The sequence below is a fragment of the Chelonoidis abingdonii genome, chromosome 15, assembly GCF_003597395.2.
Source record: "Chelonoidis abingdonii isolate Lonesome George chromosome 15, CheloAbing_2.0, whole genome shotgun sequence".
Classification (NCBI taxonomy): domain Eukaryota; kingdom Metazoa; phylum Chordata; order Testudines; family Testudinidae; genus Chelonoidis; species Chelonoidis abingdonii.
This window is the reverse complement of record NC_133783.1, coordinates 50,740,335-50,764,157: the sequence shown is the minus strand read 5'-3', so window position 1 is coordinate 50,764,157 and position 23,823 is coordinate 50,740,335. Positions and strand designations below refer to the sequence as shown.

The 23,823-nt window shown below is 38.9% G+C and overlaps 1 protein-coding gene across 2 annotated transcripts in view; it reads right to left on the bottom strand.

Moving 5' to 3' along the window:
* Positions 1-23,816, bottom strand: part of RAB11FIP2 (RAB11 family interacting protein 2) — a 43,217-nt gene extending 19,401 nt beyond the window's left edge. The window contains exons 1-4 of one of the 2 annotated variants that reach the window (XM_075072513.1): positions 22,570-23,816; positions 6,081-6,523; positions 4,594-5,059; positions 2,153-2,220 (exon numbers count right to left, since the gene is read on the bottom strand). In XM_075072513.1, the coding sequence (XP_074928614.1) occupies positions 2,184-2,220; positions 4,594-5,059; positions 6,081-6,523; positions 22,570-22,919 (1,296 nt within the window). In that variant the 5' untranslated portion in view covers positions 22,920-23,816 and the 3' untranslated portion in view covers positions 2,153-2,183. Of the gene's footprint in view, positions 1-2,152; positions 2,221-4,593; positions 5,060-6,080; positions 6,524-22,569 lie in introns of those variants that run through there. The other variant, XM_032780788.2, reaches the window with a different exon arrangement.
* Positions 23,817-23,823: the final 7 nt, after the last annotated feature.

Below are 23,823 nucleotides of genomic sequence, written 5' to 3'. Positions count from 1 at the left end.
CGTCAGAAAAAGGTCAGACTGGTGCCTTACATACTGAATTCACAGTTCATATTAAAATTCTATAGTATAATACACCGACTCATTCTATCATTTTCATAATATTCTCAATAGGTTAGGAGATCAAACCGGTAATCTCATTTAACTAGAAATATGGCAATTTAGCTACAATCTCATAATACCAGCAGAGGAAAGTGAAGAAAATAAATAAAATGTCATCCAAGTTAAAGTTAATACAGTAACAATGTATGCAGCTGCTAGCAGAGAAGAAATTTTAAAAATTTAGGAAAAAGAAAAAAAATTCAGAACAGTGTAGCCTACACACCTATGATTTGTGAATGATTGACAAAAGACAAATACATTAAGAGAGAGTTCATTACTGCAGCAGACACAATAATGGATTTTCTGGAAGCAGGATCTCCTAAACAAAGTGCAGGAAGGAAAGCAGCTAAGAAGAGAGATGCAATGTAACCTTTAAAAGGAATAACCAACATTGCACTCCTTTACACCTTTCCTGTAATGGGCTCTGTGCAAGAGCAGGGGTCCACGCACATGGAGGTTATTGCAGAAAGAGAACCCTAGTGCATCATGGTTAAGGGCGAAATTGAGAAATAACAGTGACACATATGAAACTTTAGTATATTTTCAGGCTTTAAAATTGCATTATATGCTGCTCTTTGTCCTAAGTTCAGCATGTTCTGGTGCCTTTGATGCTCTCAAAATTACAGGAATTTTTGTGCTATCTGATTCTCAAATATTATGTTCTGTGAAATAGCATCTGAAAATGAAGAGATGGCAAGAGCTGTTTGGTGAGAATAGAGTGATGAGAGCTCAGGAAGACAAGAGCAATGTAAAAATCTGTTGTTTCAGACTTTCACAATTAACTGAAGTATTTGTAAAGAGAAAGTCATCATCATCAGCAGGACCAGCGCAAGGGTTTCTGGCACCCTAGGCGCCAGGCCATTTCGCCGCCCCGCGCACGGGTCTCGCGGCTCCAGTGGATCTGCTGCAGTGGTGCCTGCGGGAGGTCCACTGGAGCTGCGGGAGCAGCGGACCGTCCACAGAAATGCCTGCGGCAGCTCCACTGGAGCCGCAGGACCAGGGGACCCTCCGCAGGCACGACTGTGGCAGGTCAACCGGAGCTGCCTGCCGCCTCCCTGGTAAAATGCCGCCCCCTCCATAATCCTGGTGCCCTAGGCAACTGCCTAAGTTGCCTAAATGCAAGCGCCGGCCCTGATCATCAGACACCCAGCAACAGCCAGGGTTGACTGTTAAGCATGATGAGCATGCACAACCATTGAGATAAACTGAAGGGACAAACTCTGTCAAATCTGGAAATGGTTCTCAAAACAAGATAGATAAACAAAACAGATGGAGAATATTAAATAAAAACCTTGTTTTTTTTAAATGAACCTTTTAGGTGTGTTTGAAGTAGCAAAAGAGTATTTAAAAACACAATAAATTGTCACTATAGATGACAGGATAGAAGGAATGCAGGTTTTATTTGTATTTGTTATGATATATAGTCAAATAAGATTTCAATTTCTAGAAGAATTTTGTAAGTATTTCTTTGAATACAATTAACGTAATGATGTTAATATTACAGTACTAACGTAATACACAAAAAAGAGGTGACAAAGTTAGTATGGAAATAACACCTATATTTTAAACACTATACATTTTCTTTTGGAATCAACAAAAAAAGTGGGTAAATTTCCACCCTTCCATATGCTATTGTGACCTTTCCACATCAACAGCCTTTGACCAAATTGATAGTATTTTTCTTCCAAAGCTGTGTGGATGGCCAACAGATTGGTATATCTAAATGCATATGCAAAGAATCCTATTGAGATCTGAATACCCCCTCCTTCTCCACTTCTATATTTCCCTTCCTCTTTCTTTAAAATACACAGTATATAGAAGTATTTTATAAGAAACCAGAAATCAAGAAAGTAACCAAATTTTTCTTATTTTTTCTGAGTGGTTTGATCAGAACTCATGTGAGGAGAGAAAGCTCTTCTTATTTTACTATATATGTATTTAACTCAATCAAAGTCTGCTCAGCTTCTAGAACATGTAGTTCACAGAATGTTTATTCAGCTGTTTAACTGGCTTTTTTCTAAAATAGACAATGATTACAGATACATACCATTTAGTAATAATTCCTCTCATGCCTCCTTAGTATGTCATTTTCCTTTTGGGGTGCTACATCCATTTGATATTCTGTAAAGAAATTTCAATCTGAACTAGCTCCTGAACTGTTTAAGTGTAGAACTATCATTATAATGACTACACTGTCATGAAATATAATCTAAAATAGTTATTTTTAAATGATTCTTAGAAAGCTCACAGACATCTATCAATTCACTTTCTTAAATCTGCCATTTGATCATACTAGTAACAACCTGTCAGCTTTAACTATTGGACTATTTGTTACCCTGTGTCCAGTACCCAGAAGCTCATTAATTACCTAAACTCTTTCTGTAGGTCTTGTTAATTACCCGTCTCCTGTCTCAGAGGACCTTGTTAATAACTTGTACAATCTCTCTAAAGCAGTCCTAACAACACATTAGAATTAAAGATGCTTTTCTTTTAGCACCTGTCAAGTGGTGTAAATTGAGAAATTTTCACATCAGTTTATTAGCCTACTGTAGTGTATTTTTTTAAACAAACAATTTTACAGAAATGATGCTCAAAGGTTTGGTCATTTTATGAAGGATTTTTATTTTTAAAAACAAATATCTATTTATTTAGGTGTGTTCAGTATAAAGACAACATGGCTGGTGTTCACAGATCAACCTCCTGAGAGCTCTATCGATTAATGGATGCAATTACAATAATGAATGCAATATAATATATAGGGTAAAAGTTTCAAAGCAGTGGATTAGGAGTTATGAAGACAAATCCCATTACTGCTAAAGGATGACAAAGAATACTAGCATATATTGTATGCTTAGTGACTTTTCATTGGCTGCATAGTGTAAATGCCTTGGAACTAATGGATTTATAAACATTTACAAAAAGTGTTTTCTTTACTGTAAGGCCATAACAGATTTCAAAAATTAAGAAGTTAGCACAGAAGTCTCTAATGCACATTTACATCAGATAATAAGAAAGGGAGAAGATAACCCTTACTATTTACATAATACTTTACATCTTCAAAGCCCTTAATCAATTCTAATATCCTCACAAAAATTTTAAGGAGTACAGAAGCATCATCCCTATTTTACAAATAAGGAAACTGAAGCAGAAAGGTTAAATGACCTGCTCAAGGGTACAGAAGGAGCTCTTGCCTGAGCTGAGATTATCAAGTTCCTATACCTCCATATTTCCAACATCTCTTACTCTTGCTGATTTTATTGTAATTCTCTAATAGAAGGTTAACCCTTATTCAGCTTATCAGAACAATGAAAACGAAATCCTGCTTTCCCAAGGGCTACTGCATTCATTTAACAGGAACAAATAGGTGCTGTAAGCAAACTACTGACATCTCTCCCCACTTCTGAAGTAGCAAATACAATTACTTTTTATTTTCATAATGTATTGTTTTATAACAGCAAGGATGATCAATAAGATGGGCAATTAATGGATTGGCTAGGTGATGAACCTTCCAGGAACTCATCTAGCCAACAATTAACTATACTATCAGGAAATGCTATTCCTCAAATTATTATTGTTTAATCAAAAATGCCAAACTAAATTAATTAGGATTAACTTGGGGTCTGATCTAAAGCTCACTGAGTCAATAGAAAGACTCGCATTAACTTCAAGAGGCATGGCAGACCCACCAAGAGTTCACATGTGTGTGTGTGTGTGTAAGTTAGCGACCTAATTACCTTTGAGTATGTGTGCTCCAGGTATCTTAGATAATAAATAAGACAAAAAAAAAATTGCCAGTCTTTTTCAGATTCACTTGATCCAGACAAAAACTTGTATCATCCCAATCTCCAGTCAGCTATGGTCAAAACCAAAACCAAAGCCACCACCTCAAACCTTAAGTCCCAGATTCAAAAAGGCGATACACTTCCTTCAACATTAAAAGCTTAGTGGTCAGCCATCCTGATGCCTGAGAAAAACAGACCCTGTCCTACCAACCTACATACACAATAGTTTTACATTCTTCATGTGGTCTCCATTTAAACTGTGTAAATGACATTTCAGCCTTGAGGTTCTATCAGATAATCTTCAGATACATGCTGCATGAGGCCAGGTATATGGTTTCTTTCTAATTTAAGCAAGACAAGTGCATTTGTCTATCATTTACATTACCTTGCCTTTTAAACCTCTAGTTGAGAAATGTACCCAGATATTCCTGAGCGTACTAAGATGGGGAGAACTGGAGGAAGGCTCCGGCGGATCAAATCAAGTTTGATATAATGTGGTTTCACCTATAACACGGTAAAAAATTTTGGCTCCTGAGAACAGTGTTATATTGAGGTAGAGGTGTAATAAGAAATTCATCATTTTTACTTACAAATGGATGAGCAATGGTATAAACGTATACAATAAAGCACAAAGATTATATACTCGAACACAAACACATTTTCATTTATATAACATGCTCAAGATATCAGGTCCAAATAAAGTAAAACCTACCTAGATGCCGGCAACATGCTTGTGGGCTTGAAGTTTGCTGTAAACGGATTACGTGAATCATAATCAAAACTCTCCTTGTGACTTTCAAATGCACTAGGTGATTTCAAGTCAGTGGAACTGTCAGATCCCCCATTGCTAAGTTTGTCCAACTTCTTGCCATCTTTTTTTCCAGTCACTCTTTCAAAAAGGCTAACTTTCTCCTTTTTCTCTTTTTTAATTTCTTTTTTTATTTCAACAGGGTTGGAAAACAGACTTATGTTTTGGTCCCATGATGCAGGGCTTTCTTCAAATGGATTTTTCTGTCTTGGCAGCGTTGCAAACTTTTGGGGCAATGAAGCACTCACATTTGTAAAAGGGTCATTTTGTGCTTTGGATGCTGATTCACTTTCATCAGCTGTGTTGTCAAGCTGGTTCATTTTAGAAGTATCAGCACTTAATGTCCTCCTATGTGGAGATTTTAGACTTCCTGCAAACAATTTTGTTGTTAGTATATAAGCAGTGAGACATTACCTCACACTTTATGACCAATAGAGAACTCATGTTATTAAATTCAGGTTTAGAAGTTTTGCAATTGATTCTAATTTCAAGAGACAATTTTTACTGAGCTTTTAAAAAAGCAAAGCGGTTTTGGTCCCCAGTATGCGGTTAAGGAATTTTTAAGGAATCCATATGCTCTGCAATAAGCACTTATTTTCTATCTCAGTAGTTTTCATGCTGAAGTCCACGAGGGCACTCCAGGGGGATCTGCAAATCATGTCCAAGGCCACTGGCCCCACTGATCAGCAACATGCAGGACACGCAGGGAAGAGGTGGGGTGAGGCCAGGGTCTGGGGTTGAGCAGAGGTTGAGCACCCCCGAGGAAAATTAGAAGCCGGCTTGTGGATCTGTGAAAAATTTTAAATCAAAATGGGGGTCTTTGGGCTGCTAAAGTCTGAGAACTGCTGATATGAAAATTAGGTTGTACACACAAGGTGGTTGTGACTAGTTTGAAGTTGTAGAACAACATATTTTTGTCATTTTCTAAAAGAAATTTTGCACAACTAAAAGTATTTTTAATTCTTTATCTACATTAGACTTACTCTGGTGACAGTTTCTGGACATCGTAAAAAACATGATCAGATTATTTTTTTTCTTAAACACTTCTGACCTGTTAAACCATGTTTTGTATTGGATAGCTACATAAAATGTAACGTTATTACTGTATGCTTTAAACTTAGGAAAAAATGAGCAATGAAACAGTCACAGAAGCTGGTTATTCCCTGTTTCTTGGCAACAACATTTAAACAGGAAATGGGCATTACCTACTGATCTAAACAAAAAGGCAAGACTTTATGAATTAACCTACTGTACAGAGAAATAATTTTAAACTTCTTTGTCTGGAATTTACAGCATGCACTAAACGCAACAGATTCTTAAATGTTTTCACATTGATGGCAATGAGACTACAATCATAATGGTTAAGATGAAGAAAAACATGTTTTACTTACCACTTTCGTCAACAGAAGTAAAAGATTCTAACTGACTTCTGAAAAGGTGCGTATGCCCAATTGTGCTGGATTTCATTTTTTCTGAAGACACATGTGATCCAGTTAAATCAGACATTGAATGAGCTGAAGATAATCGCTGAGGTCCCAAAAGGAAAGGTTTTTTTGGTTTTGATTTTATTTGCATTTCATTACTAGACATGTCCATGTTCGCATCAGGTATGTGAGTACTCAGAATGATTGCAGAGGATGTATCCGAAAGTGTCCCATCATTCTTTCGACCCTTCATTTTGTCTTTCAGTTTAGCAAAGGGGGATTTTGTTTTGTCCTTCATTGACAGATCAAACATGCTTGCTGTCATATTATTTCTCATAAACTGAATATTGACCTTGATTTCTCCTCTGTCTTTAGTTCTTTTCCCCTGTTTGGACTCTAGGCTAAACCATCTTAAAAGAAAAAGGAAGAGAGAGAAAGCAAGTTGAGATATGTTTCATTATGAAGACTAGTCATAAAGCTGCATGCTATTTACAAGTTAAAATAATCTTGATATTGTAAACTGAACACCCGTGCTACAAAGATTTTTATTCATGGAATTCTTGGTTAAGATTTTCTATGTAATAAATTGATCAAATTTATATTTTTTCCAATATAAATTTTTGAAAAGGAAGCTTTAAAAAATTACTTTGGCACTTGGAATGTGAGACTGGTGAAAAGTCAGGCTTGGTGCAAGTGTACTAAACTCCACTGAAGTCAGTAGAGTTGCATCTACTTAACAAGAATGAATCTGGCATCTAGCACTAAACAGCCAAATATTTTTTATTTTGCCATTTAAAAGGACATTGTCAACATTTCCAAAATAGCCTTTATTTGTAAATAACGTACTACATAAATGTGTATTGTTTGCCAAGTGTTTCATACAAAATTCCTTTTTGTTTTGGTTTTGCTTAAGTTTATGTGCCAGTAAATATTTTTTTTCCTCTCCTGATGAGGTTTATGTGAGTGGCACTAGCAGAGAAGTGCTCACAGACTGCCGTTGGGACCTTTGGGTAATTCAGGGCCAAACATCCTATCAGTTATGCAAGTTCATTTCCAAATGCCTTTAAGGATAGTTGCAAGAGCACAAATAGCGGAGCAATCAGGCCCCTCTTAGGTATGCACCCACAATGAAGGGCTTGCTCCTCCCCTTGCTGGTGACCGTAGCCCTAATATCACCCTGCTCTACCCCTTCCTGTTTGGCTTTGGAACCATATTGACTCCCCACCCCTGCACGGAGGAGCAGAGGAGTGAGGGCCCCATCATTTCCCCTTTCTCCTAAAACCAGTCTAGTGATGCTCCCTGGTCAAAGGGATTAAGGGCCCACCTGACCCCATGCATGCTCAATTCCTACTCCGTTTTGTTCCCTAATCCCAAGGAGGCATCTGTGGAGCTAAGACTCTCTCTACTTTCTATACCTATTCCACCTGTACACAGGACTCAGTGAGGGTCATTATCTCCTCCCACACTTCCTCCACCATTACTTTCCATGTTCTGAGCAGGATTCTGAGGGGCCTCTAAGACACACATAGTCCCCACTCCTGAAAGAACAGTGATAGGCACAGGTTGAAAACATTCCTACATCTCTTCTTCCATTTCTCCTTGCCCTAAGAGGGTTTGAGATTTCCTCCAGCTCCAGCCGCTCGTACAGCCATATGAAAGGTATCAAGGGAGTGTGAGAATTTTTCATTCTCTAACACCAGAGAAGAGAGTGAGGATTGAATGAGGGAAACAGGCTGTCTCCATGACTCACTAAAAGGGTCCGAGGAAGCGGACCCCCAGACGCCCACCCAGCTGCTCATCTACTTGATGTCTAGGAGGTGATGTTACACCTTGGTGTCTAGGAGGTGATGTTACACCTTGGTTCCTGCAAGACCAATACAATTTCCCTAACCAACCAATTTTATATATACACATACATACATACATACACGAGGGCTTGTCTACACTGGCAATGTTAAAGCACTGCCATGGCACCACTTTAACGTGGCTTGTGTAGTGGCAGCACAGCACTGGAAGAAAGCTCTCCCAGCATTCTGAAAAAACCACCTCCACAAGGGGCGTGGCTCCCAGCACTGGTGCACTGTCTATACTGGCACGTTACAGCGCTGAAACTTGCAGCACTTGGGGGGTGTTTTTTGCACACCCCTGAGCGAGAAAGCTGCAGCACTGTAAAGTGCCAGTGTAGACAAGCCCTGAGTTAGTCAGCAGCAACATCCGGCTAAACTGTGACAAGTCAGCAGCTCCACAGCTGATGCACTGTCTAGAAAAAACACATGCATACGTATTCCCACAGCAGTAGATTAGCATGACGTAAGAAAGTTAAAACAGGAGAGTAGGAAGTGACACTTACTATCAACACAGATAAGAAACTGATTATGCACATAGTACTATCAAATAATCTAAGTAAATAGGCTGAAAAGGAAGAGAAAAATAGTTCAATCCCCTTTCAGGTTTTTTGTTTGTTTTCTTTAAACAAGTCATAGCTTAAGTAAATAAAAAGGTTTCAGATCCAGAAATATGAATTTTGAGTTGAGAATGTCCTTCAAAAGGTGACCTGCCAAGGAAAAAATAAAAGGGAGAGGAAGGGACTTTATTTATTTATTTTGCTTCTTCATGATGTATAACGAAGGTGCAAATGTTTTATACCTTACTAGCATCAAGTCTTGTCTTTTCTATTTTTACTAAGTATACACTTGAAGGCCCGGACAAGAGGATTGAGAATTTTTTCATCCCTTCAATAAAGGGGTAGGGGAAATACATCTCTAATAAGGATACTCTTCCTTCTAATTGTTAGGCATTTAATTTGCATATAGGTTAAACAAAAAGCAAACAAAAAAGTGTTAACAGTGAAGAAAAAGATTTCTCTTTTCAGTCAACCCGACTTCACCCTCTTTAGTATCAATAATGCCACAAACCTAACTAGTTCATCTGACCTTTTAATGGAAAAACAAGGTAGACAAAACTTAAACTCTAATGTAAACAGAAAATACATACGCACACATATACTTGTCCTTTGTACATCATAAAGTAGCAAAAGAAGTGAAAAAAACAACTCCCCGATGTCCTTTGAAAGGTCACCTTTAAAAGAAGCTTGCTCAGACTCCGTATGTTCTACTGTCTGTGTTTAAACACAAAAATGAAAAAATCCCTGCACATATACCATACACAACCCTTATGTTTTATCACTGGACTTAAATTGTACATTATTAATAAAAGCAGATCCAGTTTCTCAAGACAAGCAAAAGCTGAAGCAGTGAAAGCTCCTCCTTCTACACCATTTACTGGACAGGCCAAAATTTCACGTGGGATTGTGGATCTGGTTGTTGTCAGAACACTCTTAAAGGGAAGAAGTAAATTCTGGCAAGAAAGACCAGGAAACAAAAAAAATTATACAAACTTTAAGTCAGTTTTTCCAAATTTAAGAAGTTTAACCTCAGCAGTGATTAACCATTTATCCCCCCACTAAATCTCAGACAGGAATATTGTATCTTTGACAGTATTTTTGCAAGGATATTCCTGAATTTGCGTATGTTTTCATTTAGGGATCAGAACATTACTATAATTTTAAATGGACATCTGATGTTTATTAACTTGTTTTGCTACAATGTCAAAACACACATTTAAGGTTTAAAAACAGAAATGTTAGTGTATCTGTGTGTGGATAGTCCTTTACTGTTTAATATAAGCCAACTACTGAAATCATTATCACAAGTTAACTAAAGTGTGTCACTATCGGTATCGCCTGTTATTGGCACACATACAGCAAACTATTTTGACATTCATAACAGCCTGAAGGAGTTTCATTATAGAACGTTTACAATTTGCATGTTGCCTTCGGAGTATAAGCAACTTGCATTCAAAGACTTTAAAGAACTTCACACCAAAAAATTAGTTCAGTTGCAAAAATGAAAAAAAAAATCCCTTGCAAAATAACAAAAATACATGTGGTGCTTGATCCTGCACCCACTGAAGTCAACAGCAAGGTTCCCATTGATCCACTGGTGCAGGTCTAGGCCAATGGAGCCTCATCCTGAACTATTTACTCATGCAAAATTCTCATCAACTTCAGTGGAATTTTGCTAGCGTGATAAGTATAGGATCAGACCTTTCTTGTTCTTGGTATAAAAACACACACTTGATTTTTATGGCAACTACAAGGTTATTTTGGTAACTTTGGAGACTGTATCTTATATTTTAGTTATAATGAAATTTCCATATGCTTCAGCTCATAAGAGAATGAGAAAAGTAAACTCAACTTCTGGTTTTTTTATTCAGAGTCAAATATTTTTTCTAATACTGATAAGAATAAAACTTAATAAATCTTGTGAACAGTTCATCGCGAACAATCAATTCCTAAACAAAGTGAATATTTCTTATTAGAATCTGTTTTTAAAGTACAAGGTTGTGTGCAGCAAATAGAGAAACCATGTATATAATAGGAAAAGAATTTGGAAAATAAAGTTGTGTTTTTAGATAGCAGCATATTGGGCCTGAATTATTAAATTCCATTATACTATTGCCAATTTTTATATTGTAATGTATTATAAAAGGTTATAAAACTTGCTATTTTGGTTTTGCTTACAGTAATTTTAACCACAATAAATGTTGCAGTTGACAGGATGCCATGAGTTTTTTCCTTAGAAAGCCTGCATAAACTAGGAAAATAACCAGTAACATGCATTAACAGGAACTTTTATTTAATAACCAAGTATTACATCCATTCTTACAGAGTCTTATTTAAACAGACTCATACCAAGGCTCAGCCTCAAGGGAAGTCCTATTGCCTTCTGCTTCAGATTCAAAATTCTTGCCCTCACCTTCAAAGGTTCTGAAGATGATGCCTATATCCTCTTATTTTATTTCATTACTCTTCTTCCCTTTCCGACTATCAAAACAATTTTTGTTTCCTTTTCTCATACATTTCTGAGAATCCTGATCATGGGCTTTCATTCCTCCTCCACAAGCTTTTGGTTATCTTGATTTTGTAGGTGGTATTTATTATTTGTATTGCTCTTCTACACTCCAGCAGCCCTCTCAAAACATACAGAATAGGACACAGAAAGGTTCAAGACAAACTAGGAAAAATCTTATTACCTAGCAGCCCAAGACAACCAACAATCCAGTCTGAACAATCATGGTTATTTCTAACCACTAAAGAAATTACTTAAGAATCCTGTAACTAATAAGGAACCAGCGTCCACTATTCTGGCAATCTTCTTAATGACCTTCTTCATGTTGCATATATAAACACCACAATACCAGGAGTGCAGACTCTTTTATCTTGACAGTAGTAGACTGGAAAGGTGAGGAGGAAAATATACTCTGTTTCTATTATACTGTATATACTAGTACATAATAATTAAGGCCAAATTTTCATATATACAAAAAGTCAAGTGAGACAGCAATTCAAGAAGTTCACTCAATGTAGCAAGAGCTACAAGCCCACTTCTGTTTTCCTGTATTTCTCAAGCTGTTATTTTCTTTCTCCTCATTTTTTTCTGATTCTGTTGGTTTCTCCAACTTACTTTTTCATATTTGATACTGCTCACCTCACACACTTTACACCCTGCTTCCAGTAAATCTTTTGTGACCAATACTTAGGCCTGGTCTACACTATGAGTTTATTTCGAATTTAACAGCATTAAACCAAATTAACCCTGCACCCGTCCACACAACGAAGCCCTTTATTTCTATATAAAGGGCTCTTAATATTGATATCTGTACTCCACCACAACGAGGGGAGTAGCACTGAAATCGGTATTGCCATTTCGAATTAGGGTTAGCGTTGCTGCAATTCGACGGTATTGACCTCTGAGAGCTATCCCACAGTGCACAATTGTGACTGCTCTGGACAGCAATCTGAACTCGGATGCACTGGCAAGGTAGACAGGAAAAGCCTTGTGAACTTTTCAATTTCATTTCCTGTTTGCCCAGCGTGGAGCGCTGATCAGCACAGGTGACCATGCAGTCCCAGAATCAAAAAAGAGCTCCAGCATGGTCTGTACAGGAGATACTGAATCTGATCTCTGTATAGGGAGATGAATCTGTTCTATCAGAACTCCGTTCCAACAGACGAAATGCCAAAACATTTGAAAAAATCTCCAGGGCTATGATGGACAGAGGCCACAACAGGGACTTAACAGTGCTATGTGAAACTTAAGGAGCTGAGACAAGCGTACCAGAAAGCCTAAAAATTAAATGGATGCTTACGGAGGGAGGGGCGACTGATGAATGTAGCTATCCCACAGTTCCTGCACTCTCTAAAAACCATTTGAATTCTTGGCTGAGCTCCCAAAGCCTGAAGGGTCAAAAACATTGTCACGGGTAGTTCAGGGTATATGTCGTCTCCCCGCCCCCCCTCTCTCCGTGAAAGCAAAGGGAAAAAAAAATCCTCTCTCACCTTTTTTCAATGTCACCGTATGTCTACTGGATGCTGCTGGCAGACGCGGTGCAGCAGCGCTACACAACAGCATCTTCTCCCCTTCCCTTGCCTTGCGGACGGCAGACGGTACAGTAGGACCGATTGCCATCATCGCCGTCCCGTGAGTGCTCCTGGCTGGCCTTGGTGAGGTCGGCCGGGGGCGCCTGGGCAAAAACGGGAATGACTTCCGGGTCATTCTCTTCTTTAAGCTTTGTCTAATGGAGATTCACTCCTGCCTGGAATATCATAGCAGCTGGAGGCTGCCCTCCCCTCCCTCCTTTGATCTCTGCTTGCAGAGGCAATAAAGTCAGTGTTGTTATCCATGCATTCTTTATTACTTCATCACACATTGGGGAGATAACTGTCAGGGTAGCCCAGGAGGGATGGGAGAGGAGGGAAGCAACGGAGGTGGGAGGAGGTGTTGTTGCAGGGGCACCCGCTAGAATGGCATGCAGCTCATCATTTCTGCGGGATGTCTGGGGCTCTGACCCAGAGCGGCGGTTTGTCTCTCTGGTTCTTTAGTAGGCTTGCCTGATATTCTAGGCAGGACTGACTTTCCATTAGACAAAACTTAAAGAAAGGAATGACGCGGGGAGTCATTCCCATTTTTGTTCATGCATCCCCGACCGACCTCACCGAGGTTCGGCCAGGAGCACCTATGACAGCAGCAGACGGTACAGTGTGACTGGTAACCATTATTGTCAACTTGCAAGGCAGCAGAGGGTACAGTAGGGCTGGTAACTGTCTCTGCTAACTTGCAAAGGCAAGGGGATGCCGTTGTGTAGTGCTGCAGTACCACATCTGTTAGCAACATCCAGTAGACATACGGTGACAGTGAAAAAAGGCTGAAAAGGCTCCATGGTTGCCGTGCTATGGCGTCTGCCCAGACAATCCAGGGAAAAGGGCACAAAATGATTGTCTGCCATTGCTTTCACGGAGGGAGGACTGACTGACGACATTTACCCATAACCACCAGTGACAAATTTTTGGCCCCATCAGGAATTGGGATCTCAATCCAGAATTCCAAAGGGTGAGAGAGACTGCGGGAACTATGGGATAGCTATGGGATAGCCACCCACAGTGCAACGCTCTGGAAGTCGACACTGGCCTCGGTACATGGACACACACCGCCGAATTAATGTGCTTAGTGTGGCCACGTGCACTCGACTTTATACAATCTGTTTCTGTAATATCAGAATAATCCTGTAGTGTAGACATACACTTAGTCTTTCTCCCAGTCATGGTGGTAGGTCATTTTACTGTCACTATGATTCCTCTCTCTTCTCTCTCTCTTCCACCATCTCCACAGAATTTTCCAATTCTAACATTTAATCCCGTCTCCTGTTAAAGGAGAATTGCTTAAAACATTCTGCTCATTATCCAAATAATAATAGGGGTGGTGCAAAAATCTATGTATATTCTGTTACAAATCATGAAGTCTGTTACTCACATACAGTCTCATACAAGCCTGTGAAGACAATGGGAGAGTTTCTATTCACTTCAGTGGGAGAAGGATTGGGCCATAGAATCATAGAAGATTAGGACTGGAAGAGAACTCAGGAGGTCATCTAGTCCAACCTTCTCCTCAAAGCAGGGCCAACACCAACTAAATCATCCTGCCAAGATTTTGTCAAGGCTGACCTTAAAAACTTCTAAGGATGGAGATTCCACCACCTCTCTAGGTGATCCATTCCAGTGCTTCACCACCCTCCTAGTGAAATAGTGTTTCCTAATATCCAACCTAGACCTCCCTCACTGCAACTTGAGACCCTGCTGACAATCATATTCAACCTGTGGCTCAGAATGAAAGCTGGCCTCCACCTCTGTTTCTTGCCACTGCCAAATGTGAGAAGCAATGGAGTGATTTCCGCATTGAGTCCACAACTTTCCAAAGGTTTCAGAGTAGCAGCTATGTTAGTCTGTATCCACAAAAAGAACAGGAATACTTGTGGCACCCATGTTCTTTGTATGTGTATATGTATCTCCTTGCTATATGTTCCATTCTATGCAGCCAATGAAGTGGGCTGTAGCCCACGAAAGCTTATGCTCAAATAAATTTGTTAGTATCTAAGGTGCCACAAGTACTTCAGTTTTCCAAAGTTCTTCCCCTTTTCCCTGTCTGCCAATGAAGTATCTACTGTTTTCAGTTAATTTAAAATTTAGGCAAAGATCTAAAAAATAGGAATCTAAAGTCAGTTACCTACATCAGGATTTAGATTTCTAAATTAGTTGGTTGATTTTCAAAAATACTGAGCACCCAGACAGCGTGACCACTATTCTCACGGTTTCAGTTCTTTGATTCCACACAGTGGCCTAGTGATTAAAAAGAAGAAAAAGAAAAAAGGGCTCAGCTAGACCACTTACCAATGAGAAAAAAGGAGAGTTCCCTACACCAGTAGTTAGTTGCCTCTAAAATTACTTATAAATACCATCAAAATCCAAAACAAATGACAGAGCACATGTATGTTTAACAAATCTTTTAACCACTAGGCCACCTGCGTTTCAAAATACATTGCTCCTGGTAGTCATCCTCAGTGTCTTGTAGTATTGGAGAGATAAAAAGTGGGTTTTCTTCAGTGAACATAATGAAAGCAAACCCATGCACACACACATCCGTCCCAGGGCAAAACCCATTTTTGGACTTAATGCAGATACGAGTGAATAGCCCAAGTGTTTTCAGTCCATCAATCCCTTGCTTATAAGGGAACCATTTACAAATAACAGAGTTTCCAAATCTTGTGCATGAGGATAAAGCTACATTGATAATACCTGGGCATTATCCAGCAGGTATTAGAATTTTTGCTTATATCTAAAATAAATGTTTACTGCCTGAATTCTAACTTCACCTTAGACAGGTGCTGGAAGGAACAATTTAATTTATATTAAAGTGAAGGTGAAACTAAAACATAACACCCAATGAGTCAGACATGCTAAAATCAAGGGAGTAAAAATAACACTCCCTATGATGATACTCCAAGAGAGAAGAAGCAGAATACAAAGAATGTCTTAGATAATCACAGCTGCAACAGTATTTCATTTTAATTTACTTAAGAGAATGAGACCATAGCCTGAAAATTGGGATAACCACACTTCCTTGCAAGAAAACCAAATCTGAACTCTTCAGTGCTCATGGGGAAATGATCAGCCAGGATTTAAAAGTATTCCAAGGACTGAATCGGCATTGGGAATAACGAATTTTTCCATTTAGATTAGTCCCTCAAGATTAGGGTTTAGGTACACTGAACATTTCTTCACACAACCTGACTAGTAGGATAATCCATAACTATCTGATCTGTGGGTAGGAACAGGACTTCAGTGTCCACATGTGTAAATTCAACATTTTTCACTAGCACTAAATTTAATTAGAAAAAATGTAGAAGGAGGCTGTTTTCCTGATAAGATGATCAGACACTGTATCAACAATATAGAGTGCATCAAATCAAAAGCTGATAAATGGTAAAATTAAGGAAGGAAACAGAGTATAGATTGTACTGGATAGGAAGGGAAATGATGGGGGAAATTGATTCATTATTTATTAAAATAAGATCTAAGATATGATGGACAAAGATGTAAATGAGGAATGGAAAGCAAGCATTATTTTCTGGAAACTAATTTAAGATGTATATTTTATTTTTTTAAACTCTGTATCACAACAGCAATATCATGTCACCACAAAATGAATGTAAGTAGGTGTACGAGGATACCCTACTATGGGCTTGTCTATACACCAACTGGAACTGAAATAACTAAATTGGCTTTAACTCACACCATTACTTATTTCAGCAAAGACTATGCACGGACACTCTTATTTTGGAATCAAAGTAACTAAAAGGTATGAATTTAAATAAAGTTAGTTATTTCACATTCAATTTGTGTGTAGACAAACCTCTAATGTGTTACTGAAATTGAAGCCTGAATGAAGTTCAATCCAGATGAGTGTGACAAGTGATGAATCAAAAGGTTAGACAACCTATAGATATGGCCAGAATTACATCTGCTTCCCTCATTCAGACAGCGTGCTCCCATTTGTTACTGAAGTTTTCATTCAAGGGTATTATTGGATCTTCAGTTACTGTGAAATGATCACACAGCAATCTGAGAAAGCAGCTTTTCACCTTTTTCTGACCAGAATATTATGACTATTTCTTTCAGAGGAGGACCTTGCTACCACTAACTACGCTTTGTAACCTAAATATTGATAAATTACATGTTACAACTAAAATCAACTTTAACACCGAGACTAGCACAGAATGCTTGACTTATTATTTGTCATTGAGTCACTTTATAAAAATATAGAAAAAGCACCAATCCACAAAAAGCTCTGGGTTCCTTGCCATCATAGTATATTAAGTTGGTGACACCAGTGCACTGAGATCTGCACTGGTAGTCCGTTTCTGGATGCAGTGTAAGATGTTGTTTTGAAAGATACCTAATTCAAGGGATTCCTCCCTCCCATGGCACACTTCCACAGCTACAGTCAAAGGTGCTCAAGGTGCAGTCCCCTCAATGAAAAAGAGAAGACAATGTCAGCAAGACAGTAACCACAACTAGCCATAACTTTTGGAGAATCATTGGTTTAAAATAGCCTGAATCTGTCAATAAGACATTCAAGGCATGCAGCAAAATCTTTTAAACAGGCTTTTGAGGATACACGAGCACATGGGCACAATAAAGGACATGTGTTTGTAATGACGAGATATACTGACTGGATTGATTTAAGCTTTGGTTATTTTTGGAGTGAAAGGAGGTTGGGATGAACAGAACATGCGGGCGACTATCTTACATTACTATTTTAATTGATGGCAAAGGTCTCTGGAGCCTAGGATAGGGTCCTTTTTGTGTATTAAATAAATAGCCAAGAGAAAAAGCACATATTTTTCACTTGTTGTCAATAGTACCTACAAAGAATTTTTCGAGGTTAGGTCACAAAATGGAAATTAAAAAAATCCTCTGCGACAAATTTCAACATGTAAGAAAAAGTGTAATGAAGAAAAGCTCAAGTTGAAACACTTCAGATGAGTGTTGCATCTCAAAGCATAGCTGGACATGTAATAGATCACTTCACTAGGAAAAGTAATAAAGTAAATGATAATAAATGGTTAGAAGACAACAAGAATGAAGAGGATGCAAATGAGATGAGTGACACCAGAAGTAAAAGTTAATGGAAAACCATTCTTGTATAGCACTATGAATTTAATATACAGCACATGACAATAAGAGTTAAACACAGAAATTTAAACAACTAGTATAAAAATGTTGCAGCTAATTATTTAAGAGTCACTTACTGGAGATTATTGCTTTCATGCTGGTTCAGGAATTTATATTGTCTTTTATTTTACCATGTTATGCTTGTCAGGAGGTCAGAAGCCTCTGGGCAGAAGTGACCAATAGATAAGTAGATGCATGTACAAACATGTACACGTGCTCAAACACACACACACAGATATTTAATACAGACTCCAGTGGCAACAGGGATGTATTTACTTTGCAGCAACAGATAAAAAAGCTGCAATTAAAAACTTGGTTTATATAATGGAAATATAGGCATAATTAGAGCCCTGCACAGATACAAAAATGTGGATCTGCATCCAATCCACATCTGCCAGAATCAACCCGTGATCCACTAGCAGTCTTTTACCTGCATCTGCACCCACATCTGCAAGCTGTCTCAAGGGCTAGCGACAGGGGGTAAGGGTCCTTGCAGGCAACAGGCAGCATGAGGTGGGGACTGGGGGTAAAGGGTAGCATGGGGAAGGTTCTTGAGGATAAGGGGCAGTGTGGGGTGGGGGCTGGGAGAAAGGGGCGTCACATTGTGTGCTGCTCTCGGGGGCTTGTGGGCGACGACATACGGCAACAGCAAAGCGTGTTGCATTCCAGTGGGGTGCCGGGGTCTCACCCGCTCCAATCCCCCTGGCCAGGGCAGACCTTGCTATCCAGGAGAAGGTGGGCTAAGCCCAGGAACATGGCCAGTGCTGCTGGGCCAGACCATAGTGGGGACACTGGTGCTCCCAAGGGACCTGAGCTGCTACACAGTAAGCGGCGTGGAGATTGGGTGCTGAACAGCTCTGGCTTCAACCTGCTGCCCAGCCCCAGCCACTGGCTGCTGATCCCGAGCGTGCCATGCCACCCCCTGGACTGCCCGAGTTGGACGCTGCAGGCCAGGCGCTGCTGGTGACTACAGTCCTGCACGGTTGCATCTGTATCCGATCCACTATCTGCAAAAATTGTCTGCGGATATGAAGCAGATATCCATGGACTTGCAGGGCTCTAGGCATAATTACCAACCTTGCTAAAACAGCTTCTTTTATGAGGATATAACACAGAAATCTTAAAGGGACCTTTAAAGGCCTATTCTAGAGATATCCGTATTTCACAAGATTTTGGAACACTAAAAAACCAGCATATTCATTCAAAATTTTCATGTGAAATGAGTCTGATGATTCATTGTTGTTCCAAATGGACAGAAAAGCAAATTACAAGACCACCACAGCATAGCTGGCACTTTCTCACCAAGACAAAGAAAGAACTGGAACTGGGGTGTTACAGGTTCATTGGCTGAGATGTCAAGGAGAAGTTTGGAAAGTGACTGCTCGAGTCACAACTTGATTTAGCCATTCCAACAACTTTCATTTTTATGAATGTGAAAAATCACCAATTGCTAAAAGAAAGAGGAAAGATGTTATATAATGGCATGTAAAGATTATTATAACTTGATGGTAAAAACCAAACATTTTGTTATATTTTCTTAAGTCTTGTGCCAGAAAAAAAAATCATTAGACTACAAGATGTGTAAGTTCTCTCACCATGCCTCTGCTTGAAAACTTTATTGCTCACAATATTTTTTAAATCACATTTTTCTCTAAGGTACAAGTAGCAAATAAAAAAATCTAAATGAAAAAGACTATTTTTTCCTGTCGTGTGTTCTTGAAGCTGCAATGAACTTGTAAATATACTTACAAACAAAACTGTATCTCATACCCCTGCAGTGGTCCCAGGAATTCAAAATCAGCTGGTAGCCTTCACTTCACATACCTATTTCTATAAAGCACTGGGGAATTGCTGACAAGGTTCAGCATTGCGCAGAATACTAAATATCTTTTTTGTAATACTCTAGTGACTCGAGTCTGTCTCTTACAACACCATATGCACAGCTGCGTTGGAAAGAGGAAGCTATTAAATATATTAAAAGGCAGAAATATTACCAGTGAAGACACAATCAAATAACTGGATCTCATTTATCCCCAAACAAAGCAAGAACTGTTAACATTACATCAACATAAGAAAACCACTCTTGATGTAATAATGCCACAAGCTTGTTCATTATACCTGAAAGCAGAATCAGAGTTTAATAAACACAATTAGTGCTTTTGAAACAATCAAAATAGCACTGAGGCATTAACATTCTTTGTGGTCAAGAACAACTGGCCTGACCCTGAGATGTGTTAAGCATCCTCAACTTTCACTGGCTCAATCAGTTAACGCTCATAGCTGAGAGCACTCTTTATTCTAACTGTCAATTTAAGGTTAATAGACTGTTACACCCTCAAAAAAGTCTTTAATAATAAGAAGAAGCCAGAATTAAAAAGAATGCTCAAGATTATTTCACTTTATTAGAGAGTCTGCATTAGTGTACATATACCTGAAGGTTTGTTCTCCTCTCAACACACATGCCTGGATCTCCAGTAAACAGTAATGGGAAATAATGCTGACGTATGCATGCAGATACTTATGTAAAGACAGTAAAATTTGTAAAACCACCCAAGTGCATTAGGAGACTAACCCCAATTTTCAGAAGTCTTAGGGCCAGATGGTTCACGGTATGCAGGCACCTAAAAATGAAGAAACGTGCTTAGTAGGCACTTTTAACAATCTCAGTAGGTGCAAGTCTGCATCTTTAGCCATGTAAATATCTTTTAAAAATCTGACCCTAAGTCACTTTTGAAAATAGTTTATAGTTGCTTTTGAAAATTTACCCTTAGGCCCCAATCCTGAAAAGTGTAGGTTGCAGGGCACAGCTGCAGTTTTGTGGAGCCCCACTAGCTTCAAAAGGGCTCTGCAACAGCGCACATTCTCTCGCATGTTACATTATGCGGGATATGGGCTTCTTCTCACACTTGAAAATAAGAGCTATAAAGATATAGAACATATGGAAACTTGTGTCACCCATAAATACACACACAAAAAAGTATCTTGAATGTTCATTCCATTATCACAAGGATCTTATTACTTCAGTGCATACAATTCTGGAAATCAAGTCGATTGTATTTTCTGGGAATAATTTTGCAATACTATAGTTCAACCATTACTTTCAGTTAGATTAAAAAAGAGATGTGAAACTGCTGTAATTCTACCGTACAAAAAAAGTTGCATTGCTCTAAATGGAAGGAGTGATTTTTCACAATAATTGCTGATTTCTTTATATGTATCTCATTTTACCTTTTCCACTTTATGAACATGTATATTCACTTTGATTTACTTAAATCAAATTTTTTTATTTATTGTTGTCTAGTTTTACTTTGTCTTTCATTTAATCTTTTTGTTTTCAATGGGACTAATCACATCCTTAAAGGTATGCATGTGATTAAGTGTTTGCAGCACAGGGTTTAATCATCACTTCCAATTACAGAACATTTAATAACACTTAAGAACTAATTTTGAAGAAACAGTGAAATGTGTTTGAATCAAACTGAAACAGAAATTAGCACACCATTAAAGTATAAGCGTTAGCATCTATTTCAGTGGAACAGTTGCAATTCTTTTGGCCTGCCTTTAAAAAGACAATACGTTTAAAAACTAACCTATGCCATGACCCTGCAACTGACAGGCTGAGCAGGCATCTACACACATGCAGAGTTAATTGCATAAATGGGGCTTCAGATGGTTAAAGCAGAAATAGTTAGTAAGTGCAATTTTACACACCTAATTTATGGCTAGTCCACACAGTTTTTGTACGGATTTAACTATATTGGTTTGGTACTGGTACAGTTAAAGTTATATGACCTCTAGCATGAATACTGTCATACCAGTACAAAGATACTTACACCAGTACAACTTATTCCCATATATTCAGAAAAATAAGCCACACTGTACCAACATAATTGGGTCCACACTAGGAGTTGTACCAATTTAACTACTTCAGTTAACAAAACAAAAACCTACCTCCACCCTAATCAAAAAAGTTAGATTGGTGCAAAAAAGGGGGTGTTTACCAGGCCTTAGGATACTCAGTCTTTAAATATATAGTACATTTACTGTACAAAATATTTATAAACCTTTTACATTATTTCCTTTGAGTTCTAGTTGCAAAATGTGTTGGTTAATTACAGTTTTATTTGCATGCTGCTGAAAGCTACTGCAATAGAAGAAACTTCCAGGAACTGAACTAACATGAATAGACCAACTCCAGTTTGTTGCTAAGGCCCAAACCCTACCCTACAAGCTTCTCTGCATGGGCCTGCAGTGCAGAACAGTTTGCAGGATCAATGCCTAAAATGCTAATCAGAATCAGAAGAGTACAGTACAGCAGGGTAAACCTTAATTTAGTCAATGTTCATTCAACACTAAATAATAAATGCGGAAAATTTAGAGTCACTTCGTTTTGCAGAATATGAAGACTGAACAGTATATTAGACAGGTTGATGCTAGACATATGCTTGAGGTTAAGGACTTCCTCAGTCAGAAATATAGTCCAAAATGTGTGCCACAATTTGAAAAAAATGGTTGTACAACTGAGTAGTATGAACAAAAAATTAAAAATAGAATGTAAGATGACGTTAAATATTAATATATTTAAAAATTGTAGACAATTTTATTATCTATGGTCCCACTTTGTCCAGGTGTGCCCATGTGGTCACAAGAAATCTTACTGACTTCAATGAGCATACGCCCATGAAGAGCTCATTGTAGGACAGCGGCTTATAATACATCAGGAAACAAAATATAATCTATCTATTAATTTTACTTTAGCTATATGGCTTCTGATCGGGAAGCACAGACCTAAAAAACACAATAAATGTAATACAAAACATGACTTACTCTGTTTTTCTTCGTTGCCTGTCCTCAAATATATCATTTAGATTTATTGCCACCTGTCCCAAAAACTTATCCAGCCCCACCAGCGACCTGTGCATGACAATCAGGTAGAGGATGTATTTCTCTGGATTCCCCTGCATCAATAATCCAGGGAGCTCAAATGAGGCCTCTTCTTTCCAGATTGGCTCCAGGGTCTTCTCAGCTACCGAGGTGGAGTATTTTTCCTTGCCCAGTTGTATAATAGTGTAGGTATCGTTGGTGCCATTTTTGCCTTTTGGCTTCAGATCTTTGGCTTGAAGAACTGTAACCTGCACGTGGGTTGGGAACCACTTCTGGGCTTGCTCTGCCAACATTATCCTTGAAGGGTTCAGTAGTGGTAGTAACAAAATAAAGTCTGTAAATCTTCTAGTTACTGCACAAGTGCACTTAAAATAGGGATATCAGTGAAAGTCTCAGTGTTTTTTTTCTGAATACTTCCTTTGTTTTGATTTTGGTTTCTTGGAGGAGAGAGAGACACTAACCATTGCTTAGATTTTCCCTCCAGAGAAGTAATATCTTTAGCTCTATCACTAATTTTTAAAATAAAATTCTCTAATATTATGGTTTTTCTTCCACAGCAATTAACTAACTCTTCTTTCCTCAGTTTCTCCCCTCACACCATAAAAAAATAAAAAAACACCACCACCACCACAAACTCCCATATCCTTTCAGGATAATCCTGAACTTTTAACAAAATTTCCCATTCCCTGCAAGGCAGTCTACTGTGGCATGGCAGGTCCCTCCTTTGCAAAGGAAAGGGGGCAGAGGGTGAGACGGGGTTTCAAGGTCTGGAATCAACTCTAGCCGGCAACTCTTCTCATCCACAAACTCCCCTTAGTGACAGGCGAAAGATTTATACGAACTGAAGAGAAAGCCCTGGTCCCTCCTTGAACCATGTTCTCGCAGGAGTCCCAACATACCCTCCCTTAGAGATCATCCCTGTGTGTGGAGTGCAGGGTCCCCCTCAGCTGCGCTCCACCACCATGCCCCACTTGGTACTGGGAAGCCCAGGGGTCACCACACTCAGTCCCCCCCCCTCCCCAGATATGGGAAACCCTGGGGTCACCACATTCAGTCCCCCCCCCCAGATATGGGAAACCCTGGGGTCACCACACTCAGTCCCCCCCCCCAGATATGGGAAGCCCTGGGGTCACCACACTCAGTCCCTCCCCCCAGATATGGGAAGCCCTGGGGTCACCACACTCAGTCCCCCCCCCC